The sequence below is a fragment of the Equus asinus genome, chromosome 12 (genome assembly GCF_041296235.1).
Source record: "Equus asinus isolate D_3611 breed Donkey chromosome 12, EquAss-T2T_v2, whole genome shotgun sequence".
In the NCBI taxonomy this organism is placed as follows: domain Eukaryota; kingdom Metazoa; phylum Chordata; class Mammalia; order Perissodactyla; family Equidae; genus Equus; species Equus asinus.
The window spans coordinates 17,339,521-17,352,807 of record NC_091801.1 but is presented as its reverse complement, the minus strand read 5'-3'; the positions used below and the strand labels follow the sequence as shown (position 1 = coordinate 17,352,807).

The 13,287-nt window shown below is 40.4% G+C and overlaps 1 protein-coding gene across 2 annotated transcripts in view; it reads left to right on the top strand.

The window, feature by feature from the left end:
- Positions 1 to 13,287, top strand: part of PREX2 (phosphatidylinositol-3,4,5-trisphosphate dependent Rac exchange factor 2) — a 274,795-nt gene that overhangs the window by 108,690 nt on the left and 152,818 nt on the right. For both annotated transcript variants that reach the window (XM_014838489.3, XM_070481134.1), the window contains 3 exons: positions 2,709 to 2,858; positions 5,726 to 5,870; positions 10,287 to 10,387. In XM_014838489.3, the coding sequence (XP_014693975.3) occupies positions 2,709 to 2,858; positions 5,726 to 5,870; positions 10,287 to 10,387 (396 nt within the window). The remainder of the gene's footprint in view (positions 1 to 2,708; positions 2,859 to 5,725; positions 5,871 to 10,286; positions 10,388 to 13,287) is intronic.

Genomic DNA, 13,287 nt, shown 5'->3' with positions numbered 1-13,287 from the left:
GTAATTATGATATCATTATGAAATATTTATACTACATTTTGAGGCCTGTTGTATGTCCATACATATGTATGTATGTGTGTGTACATATATAAACACACATTTGTATATACATGTTTAAAATTATTTATGATTTTTTAAATTGGCATGATAGAAAGTAGCTGGTAAATAAACTTTAAAATGGAACATTATCCTTTCGTTTTAAATAATTAGGTGACAAGCTGTTCTTTCAAATATTATATTGGTAGTGCAATTAACCTGTTACTTGAGATGTAGATTTTACAGTCAGCTAATGATTTTCCTCTCTATGCATGAAACAGTAGCCACATGCAATCACATGCTGGCTTGTCTGGTTCTGAGTTTTATTGTACAAATTTCCAAGGGAAGTTTGAGTGCACAGGCTGGAGTGGTCAGGCAAGGCTTCATGGAAGATGTGTGTACACTTTAAAGAGAACAGTCGATGAGGCGGAGAGGAGAGTGGGGTCACTTGATGAGAGCCCAGGACGAGGAGGAAAGCAGCAGACAGGAAGAATGGCAAGAACACATTGGAATGTAGTGGAAAATGGCGTTGGTTAGATAAGGTGGGGTCAGTTTAAGGAGAATCTCTAAAGCAAGCCTACACGTGTTGTCTTGAGTCAGTAGCGAGCTACCAAAGGCTTTTGAGCTGAGAAATGGCCTGATGAAGAATATTTAAGGAAGAGTCAGCAGGGTGTGGAGAAGGCAATGCCAAGCTTAAGTTATCCAAGAAGGGAAGGAAGGAAGACCCAGGTTACAGAGGGGCTGGCACGGGGCGTGTTCTTTGCAGGGTCAGGAGCATCACTTTGGTGATTTGGGCACATGAACTTGTGCTCCCCTGTGTTCTGTGGGAGGAATACCTTATGCTCATTTAAAAGTAAGTCCCGTGTTTTGTTGCTGCAGACTGCGTGTGGCTGCCGTGGTTTTCTTTATCTAGAGTATGCTTAAAGGGGTAGTGACACTAGTGGAAATGTGGGAGCTTTTAAGCCGCGGTGCCAGGTTTCGCTTGGCTGATGTCGGCCTGATTTTGGAAGAGGGAGGAGACACTGAAAAGCTTGTGCTTGTTTGTAACACCGGCCACAAGGCCAGTGACAACTTGTGGGAGGAGGGTGTGTGAACACATGGAATTTGATTTTTTTTTCCCACAGTTTTATCATAATTTCTCAGTTGGTTATTTTTATAGGTATTAAGGAGAGATTGTGGTGTAATTATGAACTAATAATTTTGACTTCCTGACTAATTCCATTGACACTTATCTGACATGTATAATGGGGGTCTGCTACTTTGTATAGGACGTGAACATGAGTTAAATATGTAAAGGTAAGAAGAAAAGTGCAAAAATTCCTTTTGAAAACAGATTTTAATTTCCTTATGGGGAAAAATCCTCTACCAGTTTGAACTGTATTTTATCAGAAATTGCTATTGAGTATTCATGAGATTATGGCACATATATATAAAATATAGACTAATATCTAATACAATTCTATCCTAGCTCAAATGTAACCTGGAATTTTTTTTAAAAAACTCAAGTGTACAAAATCATTTGATAATGTATTTTCAGAACAGGTATTCTGATCATGGATAATATGTGGTGATTTTGTAGCTAAAAAGACTGTGGAAACCAGATTATGGGAGGATAAGTACCAACCATCTCTGCCTCTACTCAGAACTTACCATATAAAATAGATGAAACAAACAAACAAAAACGTGCAGTGCCACACTCATTTCTCTAAACCACCTTTAATGTTTTGTGGCTCACCTGCTGTGTACTCACCGTTGCTGCTTAGTGACTCTCAGGAGATGAATGAAAAGTGTCACCTTAATTGGTGGGATGCTGATTCAGGCTTTTGTCATATGTTTTTCCATCTTGGAATCTTTACTTTGCAGACTGTCATGCCGGTAAAGGCTGGTTACAAGTGACGTCACCGTTCTCTACCAGCTGCTAGGCAGAGAGCTGCTGCGGAGGGTTTGCTGTTGACATTTTCAAATCCAGCATGACAGTTTAGCCAAAATTATGATGAGATCTAGAAAAAGACAATAAATGTGAATTCATACTCACAGAAAAGTTTTTTGAGAGTTTCTATTCACGCCAATTACATGGAATGATGCGGTTTTAAAGAGTATGTGTATGTTTCAACTGTGTGCAATGATAATGGATGGGCGCTTGCAGGTTTCCATTTATTGCAGGTTAGGTAAATGCCCTCTTGTTACATTCCATTCATTTGTTCTGTTCTTACTGTGTGGTTCATTAAATAATGGAGAATTGTTCTGTGGGGGTATAGTGTGTCTCTGAAACCGAGAATAATATTTCAAAGGAGTATTAGAAAGGCAAATGAACCTGATACCTTGAATATTTAATTATTGAGATGAAAATTCTTTAAAAGTTCTTCTTTTATTGCTTTAGGAACTTTAACAATAATTTTGGACATAGAGGAAAGGAATTTTAATTAGTTTGAATGTTTAATTTCCATGTAATATATTAATGAGTTAGAAATATTCCATGATTGAGCACTGACTGCATTCAATATATAAACATTCCTTTAATTTTTTAACTTTTATGTTCTTCAATACAAGTTTATAAAGCAAAGATATTTTGAAGAATTTAATGGTTTTGGAACTTTTGTGAATTGAATGGTTGCATTGATGTAATATTATATATGACATTTGTTCATTCACCTTTACCCGTTAATTTTCAGCTGACTTCCACAGTAGCGGACACATTGTTGTTAATGGATGGAAGATACATAACACAGCAAAAAATAAATGGTTTGTGTGTATGGCGAAAACACCCGAAGAGAAACACGAATGGTTTGAAGCTATTTTGAAAGAAAGAGAGCGGCGAAAAGGTGAGTGTATGAATTGGACGTTATTATACTTTGTGAAGATTCTAACTTAGCAAGAAAGCAGGTAATGGGCAAAAGTTAGGAGAAAGTAAAAAGGTGTATGATATCCACTTGGATTTTCTATGTGATGTAAGTAAGCCCCATGCTAAAATACGGTTTGAATGCTTCTAATGTTGTTACTTGCTAAAAGAAAAGAAAAGCAAAACCTTACATAGTTAGCAAAATAATTATATGTTGTGGTTGGCAGTGTCTTTTAAATAGTATCTCAGTCTGCTCAGGCTGCAGTAACAAACTACCATACACTGGGTGCCTTATAAACAACAGACATTTATGTCTCCCGGTTCTGAAGGCTGGGAAGCTGGATTCGGTATCTGGTGAGGGCTGTTTGCTGGTTCATAGGTGACCATCTTCCCGTTGTGTCTTCACATAGCAGAAGGTGCCAGAGAGCTCTCTGGGGTCCCTTTTATAAGGGCACTAACCCCGTTCATGAGGACTCCACCCTTATGACCTAATCACTTCCCAAAGGCACCACCTCCTAATACCATCCCATTGGGCCTTAGGTTTCAACATGAATTTTGGGGGCTCACAAGCATTCAGTCTATAGCAAATGGTTTTATTTACTTTAAAATTTGTTCAATTTTCTTTTCACTTTATTCTTACCATTTTTAATGCATCATCACAGAGTTTTCCTTTAAGAGACAAGCTTCAGTAATATCATGCAGTCTTGTAGGGCCTCTAACAATTGTTGTCTATATTTTTAATAGTGCACTGAAAATTCCTAGACCAAATATGTTAGCATCCTAATTATAGAATAAGGCATTTTGGATGTAAACTTTTAAAAATTGTTACACTGCCATGAATATAACGTAATATAACCCAATAAAGAGGTTGTTCACATGAGGCAGCCTAACTCAAATTTGCTTCATGTTTTTAGCAAGATTTGTGAAAGTTATTTGGTCTGGCAATATTCAGTTGTGTGAAGTTTATCTGCAAGTGAGCATATTTCTGTAATTAAGCTGAGAAATAGAAATGCTTGTGTAACTGCTAGTTTCTTTACCAAATAATTGATAGGAAACACAACAGTGTTTATTCCTTTTCCCAGAGATTTAGAAATAAAACAGCTCATTGGTGATGAAATTTCAGAGCACAGAGTCCTTTCTTCCATCTTCAGATACTTTTCCTTGAAGAGCATACAAGTTTCCTACCTGGATTAAAATATTCATAGTACACATTTGTACAAGAATTTCAAAGCATTTTCAAATACTTCCTCCTTTTATTAATCTTAGATCAAGAACTAGATAGAAGTTTTTAAAACAAAGATTATGAATGCATAACTGGTTCTTTTAAGTTTTGTTGAATCTAGCAATCAATTCAAATATAGCAAATAATTTAAAAGGTAAATTGAATTTTTCATCGAATTGAATCTTTGTTTTTTTCAGAATGGCTATGCCTACATACTCCGAAGACAAAAAAAGAAAGAAAGAAAGAGCATTCTGTAAATCTGTTTGTGATAACAGACTTTATTCTTAATGGATTATTCACTATTACTGACAAAAGTTAATGGCTCCTGAATTGTAGAAAATAAAGTTTTAGTAAGAACTTTTGTAGCTAGAAGACTAAAAAGAATCCAAATATTTCTTCTTCTTCTGCAACAATTCTTCATCAGTCCCATCTACTGATAAAGTGTCAGTGTTCCCAGGATTTCAGTGTTGGCACTGATCTCCTCTAAAATAGATTCCGTGCCTGGATTATGTCTTCCCACCAGGTTAACTTCCACTTCTACGCTGCCAGTTTCTCAATCCTTATGTCCAGCTTTGTCCTCTCTCTGGAGTTTCATGCTCATGTTTCATCTGCTGACCCCTGGACTCCACCTAAACGTCCAAACTCAGCCTGCTCAGTGCTGGATGCCTCCTTACCTGAAACCCTTTGCCCAGTGTGCCTTCCCTCCACCATTCATTTCTCACGTCAAAAGCCTAGAAGTTATCCTGATTTCTTCTCTCTCCTTCATGCCTACATTTAGCCTACATTAAATCCGTTACTGTGTTCTATCAGTACCACCTGTCAGATATTTCTCAACGTTATCCTCTTCACCCTGTAGCTCGCTATTGTTTGCAGGATCTTGAACTTTGCAGTTCACTCCTAATGGTCTCCTTCTTTTCAATCCCTTCTCCTTTCAGTTTATTCTCCACATTGTCCTCTGAGCTTTGTTTCCAAAGCAACAAAACTTTCTTTCCTGCGCAGCTCTGCCTTTCCCCTCCCTCTGGTTAAAACACTTAGATGTTTCCCCAATACCTAAGGAGTGAAGTTCATTGAAACAGCTGTTGAGCAAGGACCCTGCCTGACCCTCCAGCACATCTCCTGTCCTCTCTCCTGAAACCCAGGGCTCTGTGCCGCTCCACCTCAGATAGCTCTTGTGAATAATTTCCCTCTGGAAATCCTAGTTATGCCTGTGCATTCAAAGACGGCCCTTTTGTGAAACGTTGCTTAACATTTCTCAGATAGAGGTGAGGCGCTCTGAATGTGCCTCTATTATATCACCGTTTTTTCTGTAAGGCTGTCTCTAGGGCCGCTGTGTCCAGTTGCGCTGATGTAGTCCTACAAACGGGATCCATTGAGTCTGAGATATAGTTATTCTTCCTCCCCTGTGCCTTTTTTGGGGCACAGGTTGCACAAAGATGCCATGGCCCTGGGCATCTTGCCTTGACTGTCTCCCTGGTATATCCTATGAGCTTCTTAAAAACCAGGGCCCTGTTGTACAGAGCTCTGTATCCACAGCCCCGAGCACATTGCAGACAGATGTTTGTTTAATGAAGGCATGTGGGAATGAAGAGACTTTTTTGATTACTTGTCCTTTGTTTCATTTTTGATAGGTTTAAAATTAGGCATGGAGCAAGATACCTGGGTAATGATCTCTGAACAGGGTGAGAAACTTTATAAAATGATGTGCAAACAAGGAAATCTGATCAAAGACAGGAAAAGAAAACTGACTACGTTCCCTAAATGCTTCCTTGGAAGGTAGGGTTGGTAGTCTGGGTGTGTGTATTTCTTTCATGTTTTCACTATCTCACCTGTTAACTTTCATTTAATTGTTTGTTTTTCTTTGAAAAATATTTCCCTAAGTGTTTTTGAATATTTCTTTACTATCAACATTTCCTGGACCATAGTGGGATGAGGGAATGGACATAGAGCCAGAAAACTTAGGGCATCCATCCATTCATCTGTGACTTCAGCAGTTTCTCACATTCCACGTTCCAGGGGCAAAGCAGAGGCTGGGGTCAGGCAGGTCTGGCAGCCAGGTGGGTTTGCCTGTAGGGAACAGAGTCTGGCAAGGACATAGGTACAGGGCCTGAAAGTTGGAGAAGACTGGAGAACCGAAGACACACAATCTAAGCTACCAGTTAATTCAGAATTTAGACAGCTGGGCTGAGGATAAAGGGATCTAGATGAAGAGTTTGAAAAAGTGGGTCATGTAAGGGGCCAGGCACAGAGGAACGGGCAGGGAGGTCGCTGGGTTTTCAGCATAGAGTAGATGGACCGTGTGTCCTTTGGTTTCTGCAGCAGCTGCATGCGGGACTGCCTGCTGGTTAAGCACGCAGAGCCAGAGGGAGCTCGGCCGCCTTCAGGTACCTCTACTTAGCCCGAGTTCTGTGCTGGCTTCTTCCCATACATTATTTCTACTCTTGGAATACGTACCTAGGAGTTAAAACCTTTATATTTTTTAAAGATTCAGAAACTAGGGGTCAGAGAGTTTAACATGCCCAAGTTCATGCAGCTAATAAATGCCAATGTCATCTTTATAAAAGACTGGAGGAGTGATTCAGAGCCCAGACTTCACCATCAGACTGTCTCCACTCAAGTCTGGTCCTACCTCTGGCTAGTTGAGAGATTTGGGAAAGGTAGATTTCACTTTCTTCTCCACAAATGGAGATGATTCTAGTGCTTACTTATGATGCCTACCAGAATGTCTTCTTAATTAGCTATGCAGACACAGAATGACCGTAGGTCACACCAACTCCCAACCCCATTAGAAGAATGTAGGACAGGAAACCTGGTGCCTGCAGAGCAGCATTGGGGTCTCCTCTCCAGTGGGCCTGGTCCTCATAGCAGGCCACACAGCTGCCAGCAAGCTAGTGTTGCCAGTATTGCTAGTGTCAGCAGTCCCTCAGGTGATGACTCTTGTGCAAGAGAAAGAGCAGGTGTGAGCCCATCTTGGCTTAGGAGCCCCATGTTGCAAAGAAGACACTACTTTTTATAACAACTTCATGGGCATAATTTCCAGGGTTCCCAAAGGGACGTGCTCACTTCCAAGAGAGTCACTTCAAGCTATGGCTTCTCACCAGGTATTTATAATTATGTAATTTAGCCATCAGGGTTCACTTTTACCATAACGCTCCTGCCTAGTAACAGAGCTGACACCCTACCTTCATCAGGTTTCTAGGGAAAAAGAGCTAGAAAGTTAACCCCTGGGTCAAATTTGTCCTTACTGAAGAAGAAGGGATTTGATTAACCCCTTACCCATGCTCTCTCATATGGCTGTAGTGCTAGTTAGTTGTAGTCATATGCAAAGCATTCCCCGGAGCATCTGATACATGGGAGAGATGCAGTAAATGTTAGCTGTGTTAATTGTGGCCTTTTCCATAACTGCACACTACCTTTGTGTTACAGCCCAAGTGTGGGGTTGCTTCTGTCTGGATCATAATCCTTTTGCATAATCCTTTTCCACTTCTCCTTTATGCCTCTGTACTCCTAACTTTATAGCCATACTTAAAAGGTGCTCATTCTGTCATTTTAATATGACACATTCAGGAGTCTGGTGAGCTCGAATCAGAGAAATATGCTTTAGTTACATACCAACCATCTCAACCTACTTGTCAATCGCTGGCATTTAATAAGTGCTCACAGTGTGCCAGGCACTGTGCTGAGACCTGACATTCATCAGCTCATTTAATTCTGTGACAGCACTGTGAGGTTGATATTCTTGTTATTTCTGTGTTATTGAGGAAACAGTGAAGTTTAGAGAGCTAAATTTACTAACCCAACATCACACAGCTAGTAGAGGCAGAAACACGATTTGAATCCAGGTTGTCTTACTGCAAAGTACATGATCTTAACCAATTTGTTACCACCCAAGGGGGGGCCATCTGCCTGCCGCAAGACATGCCAGTAGTCAGGAAGCAAGGTTGTAGGAGAGAAAGGGATTTTATTACAGCTTCCTAGCAAGGGGGAAGATGGCTGACTAATGTCTGAAAGAACCACCTTACAGAACAAAGACTACAAGCTAGTTATATAGGGTACTCGTCTCCGGGTGGTGACAGACATCTGATCTTCAGTTAGGGCAGACATCTGGTCTTAGCTCCTGATAATCTTCAGTTTTACTGGATATGCATCAGCGACTGGAGCAACGCCCTATACCCAGATTTTTCAGTTGTCATTGATGATGGCTATCAGCATAGATTCTCTGCCCCAGGGTCATCATATTCCTAATGAGCTCATAAGAATAAAGTTATCAATTTATTGCAGCTGGGAAGGTCCATAAAATCTACAGAGCATGTATATCTCCTGGAGGGTGCATATCCAGCTGGGTTAGTTAATCAGGTCATTCACACTTAGAGTATTGTTTCTTTTCCACAATGTGGCTTCGTTTATGTCAACCTCATGTTGAGCCAGTATCAAATATACTATACTTCACCTGTTTTTTTTCTTTTGGGTGGTTCTTATGTAATATAAGAATAAAAAGCACTTTAACAACTTCTTCTGCCTTAAAATATACTTGTTTAGACTACCCATCCATTTGTAGAATGCCATATCCCTTGGTTATTTGACTTTAGCCATATATGTTGCTTTTGATTTTGAAATAAATGGAAAAGTAATTTCCTGACACCTTCCATAGCTTTGCTTCTCTGGCCTCTGTGGAAAAATAAAAACATTCTAAAATCTATTCATTCGTTTGTATAAAAGTTCAAATATTAGATTTTTCTAAGATGAGCATGATCAAATATTTTGTTGTAAAATGTCTCTGTATTTAGTGTTCTCTTAATGATACCACATGGCCATAAAAACCAAAATCACTACCAAGCTGAGGCTCTCCTAAATGTTACAATACACCATCCTTCTTATCTAGGAGGCCTGGGGCTCCCCGCCCCCGCAATGGTGAAAGATGTGAGCTGTAGTCCTCTGTGGCCTCCCACAGCCACAGCAGATGTGTGTGGTCGACAGTTCTGATGGATGGTTTCGTGTTGGAGTATTCCTTGTGGATGACGGTTGAGATATAACAATGAATTTATCAAGTAATTTTAAAGTTTGAAAGCAATGTAGTAGAACTTTTCTGTACCTTTGGTGTATATTAATTTTCTGTTGCTGCGAAACAAATTACCACATGTTTCGTGGCTTGAAACAACGCCCGTTTATTACCTTGTAGTTCTGTAGGTTAGAAGTCCGGGTGAGCTCCACTGGGTTCTCTGTTTAGGGTCTCACGAGGCCACAATCAGGGCATTTACTGGGCTGGGGTTGGGCTCTTATCTTAGGTCTCTGAGGAAGAATCCACTTTCCAGCACATTCGGGTTGTTGGCAGAATTTAGTTGTTTATGGTTGTAGGAATGAGGTCCCCATTTCCCGCTGGCTCTTGGCCAGGCTGCCCTCCACTAGAGGCTGCCTGCATTCCTTGGTGCATGACCCCCTCTGTCTTCAAAGCCAGCAGGGACACTGAGTCTTCCTCATGTTTTTAATTTTTATCACTTCCTCTGTGCCACCAGCCTGAGAAAACTCTCAGCCTTGAAGGGTTCAACTTTGAAGGTCAGGCCCACTGGGATAAGGTCAGCTGACTTGGGATTTTAATTACATATGCAAAATCCATTCATAGTGCTCCCTAGATTAGGATTTGATTAAAAAACCAAGGGGTGGGGTTCTTGCTGGGGGGTGGGAGGACATCTTTAGAATTCTGTCCACCACACAGAGCATGCAGTTTTGTTTTGTCTGCCCTCTTGGAGTTTCAAACCCACTGGTTCTCTGTGCCTGGAAAGCCACATTCAAAGCAATTTATCGCTAATATTAAGTCATCATTACTCTATCTAGTTCTGTCTTTTAGCTGTTTTTAGGATCTGTTGTATCTTTTTAGTCCCAAATTTGCCTTTATGTAGATAGTAACCTTATAATTAAACTACTCTAAAATTTTCCCTCTATGTTGATTAGCGGTCTTAACAAGTTGAGTAGTTATTAAGTATAGTTCAGGTAAATCTGAATGTGTGAACATGAATCTTCTGGAATACAGTCCAATTTAAATCACTGGGTCTTACATATATGAAAAAATGTTTACTGAAATGCACTGCCAATGTTCTTTATATTTGGAGGCTCCTCTCATAGCTGCTTGATGAATGCATGGCTTCCTGGGGAAAAAAGTAACTATTTAACTTCTTGCTTGGATTTCTGTCGCAGTGAATTTGTGTCATGGCTGTTGGAAATTGGAGAGATTCACAGGCCTGAGGAAGGTGTTCACTTGGGACAAGCATTATTAGAAAATGGAATCATCCACCATGGTAATTAGTTTATTAATCACTTATTTAACCTATTTATCCACAAATTGCGTATATGTTAATTCCAGAGATCAGCTTAGTTTATAATAATTCTCCATATTATAGGATGCTTCTTTTTTTGCAACAACATTTTCGAGTGCCCAGTATGTGTAGCATATTGTTTCAGGGAGTGTGGGTTTAAGGTGATGTATGTGTTAATTTGAAAATGAGCAACGACAACACAGGCAAGAATAAGAATTACAGGTAAGTGTTGTGTGATTGTGGAGGAAGGAATGGTGAGTTCTAACTAGAGTATTTGGGAATGCTTCATGGCATTAAGGTTGGGCATTGTAGAATGAATAGAACTCTGACAGGCAGAGAAGGGCAGAAGGACATTCCACGCTGGGGAAATATAGCACTCAGACACAGAGTGGGGAAGGTCATGGTGGTCTCTTCAGGAAGTAGCAGAGACTCTCATGCGGCAAGACAATATATTTCTTGGATGAATATGCTAGGGAGGGGAGTGAGGTGAGAAAGGTAGGCAAACACTTGGTCCCAGAAGATCTTGAATCTCTGGCTGTGATATGTGGAGCTTAGTGTGAAGGAGGTGGGGAGCTGATGGACACTTTTTAGCAGAGGAGTGAGCAGAACCTGGTGTTAGAGCTGTCAGATGCAGCAGTGGAAAGCCTGGAGTGGAGAGGTTAGAGACTGCAGAGATCCCCGGGCGTCAGGAGGCCCCTGCCTTCCCCGGGAGGAAAGGACGAGGGCCTCGCCAGCCTGTGTCCACAGGCAAGGAGAGAGTGGCCCACCTGAGAGATTCTGGAGAAGCTGAAGCAGCATATTTGATAACTGCTTGGATGTGGGCGATGAAGAGGAAGAGGGAAAGGTCAGATTATTCCGAGCTTTCTGTCTGGATGACTGAAGTAGTTCAGGGGGAGGAACAGGTTGGAGAGAAGATAAAGGACGGCTGTGGGTTGGATACGAGACATTCGTCCGGTAGTGCCCTCCAGAGGTTGAAAATTTGTGTGTAAAGCTCAGGATAGAGAGAGAGCGAGAGACAGATTTGGGAATCATTTCTAGAGGGTATCAGATTCCTAAGAACATCAATAACAAACAAACACACAAGAAAGCAGTGATAATGGGACTAAGAAGAAAAACTTAAGGCATTTCTAATGTAAAATGTGGGGGAGGAGAAAAAGGCAGGGAATTATGAATAAATATGGCTATTTGGCTTTGATGTTCATTTCCTTTCCAAATTAGAGTGGGATGCAAACAACTAGATCTTCTCAATTCTTCCCCACCACTCTGAGTGCTTCCAAAGTAATGTACCACCATCTCTCCAGAAAGGAATCATCTGGAATTTGTTTTTCTCCCTCGAGCCATCAAGCTCTGTGAGATCTACCACCAAAATAAGTCCCTTACCAGAACACTTCTCTCCCCTCCAGGATCCCTGCCTTCTTCCCAGTCACCATCATCCCCTTCCTTGCTTCCACTTTTGTCCTCCACCTCCCTAGAATACTCCCCAGGGAACAGCCGAACAGACCTCTTAAACCATATATGAGATCAAGGTGTCCTCCTGCTTATACCATCTCATGGCTTCCCACTCAACTTAAAGAAAAGTCCAGATGTCTTACCATGGCCTAAATCTCTTACCATGGCTCACAAGGCCCTACATGATAGGACCCCTGACTTCCTCTCTGAGTTAGCACATAGTCTTGTACCTAACTCATTACACTGTGGCCACCCTGACCTTCTGTCTCTTCCTTGAACACTCCAAGATGACTCGCTATTTAGGATCTTTGCTCTTGCTGTTCTCATTCAACAAATACTTATTAATTCCTAATGTATGCTGGGGACCATTTGAGGTGCTGGAGATACAACAACTGTATTCATGACTCATGTCTTCCATGCCCATCTGATTTTTAGAAGCACATCCAGTCCCATTATTTTATTCTGATAAACTGCTTTTGTAATTTTTGAAATTTTCTTCCTGCACTTATCAGTCTCTGAAATTGTGCTTATTGTTTCTCTTTATCTCCCATTCCTACTCTGGCCTGCGATGAACATATGAGAAACATGAGAACAGGTGCCTTATTTGTTAATATATAGCAAATGCCTGGAGTGCCTAGCACATAGAGATGCTCAATAAATGTTTGCCAAATGAATGAATAAATGACTGATTATATTTGGAGCAAATGGGTAACACTGATAAATTGTGTATGATTTTTGTACTTGATTCATTAGCACCATTAAAACTTTTAGCATTAAAAGCATTAAAGCTTTTAGCATCTAGTGCACTAGGAAAGCATCATACAGAAACTTATAAGTAAAAATGAAAATATGTTGAGCTAGGTGGCTTTCGTCTTTTCTGCTCCTCTTTCCTGTCCTCTAACCTCAAGTCCAAGCATACATTTGGGACAAGAATGGAATGTATTTGTTTTATCCTGCAGTCCATTGAAGCTCAGATAGGTGGCATGTAGAGTTTTCTATACAGTCATTGACCTTGAGAAATGGTAATTCCTTTCCCCTTTAGACTCTATATGTGCAGAGACTGTGTTCTTTGCTTTGTAGAGCAAAGAAGAGAAAATCTGTTTTGGGCACTTTTTCTTTCTTTCTTTACTGACACTTTCCTGCATTCTATACGTAAGATATTATGCTAGGTACTTTAAGATATGGAAAGATGAAGGAGCAACCTCTGTTTCTTATGGTCAAGTAGTTTTAAGCCTGTCTTTTTACCCTTGTCTGGTATTTTTGCCATAAATATCTTTGCTACAAGTAGTTTCACTGCAAACATTTTCACCGCATGACTAATTGACCATAAAGGCAATTTTTCTGTAAAAGATAAATTAACTGGTTGATGGACAGTTTTGGTTTCATTTGGTTCCAAATGGTTTTCATTTGGTTCATATGGTTTTCACTTGGCC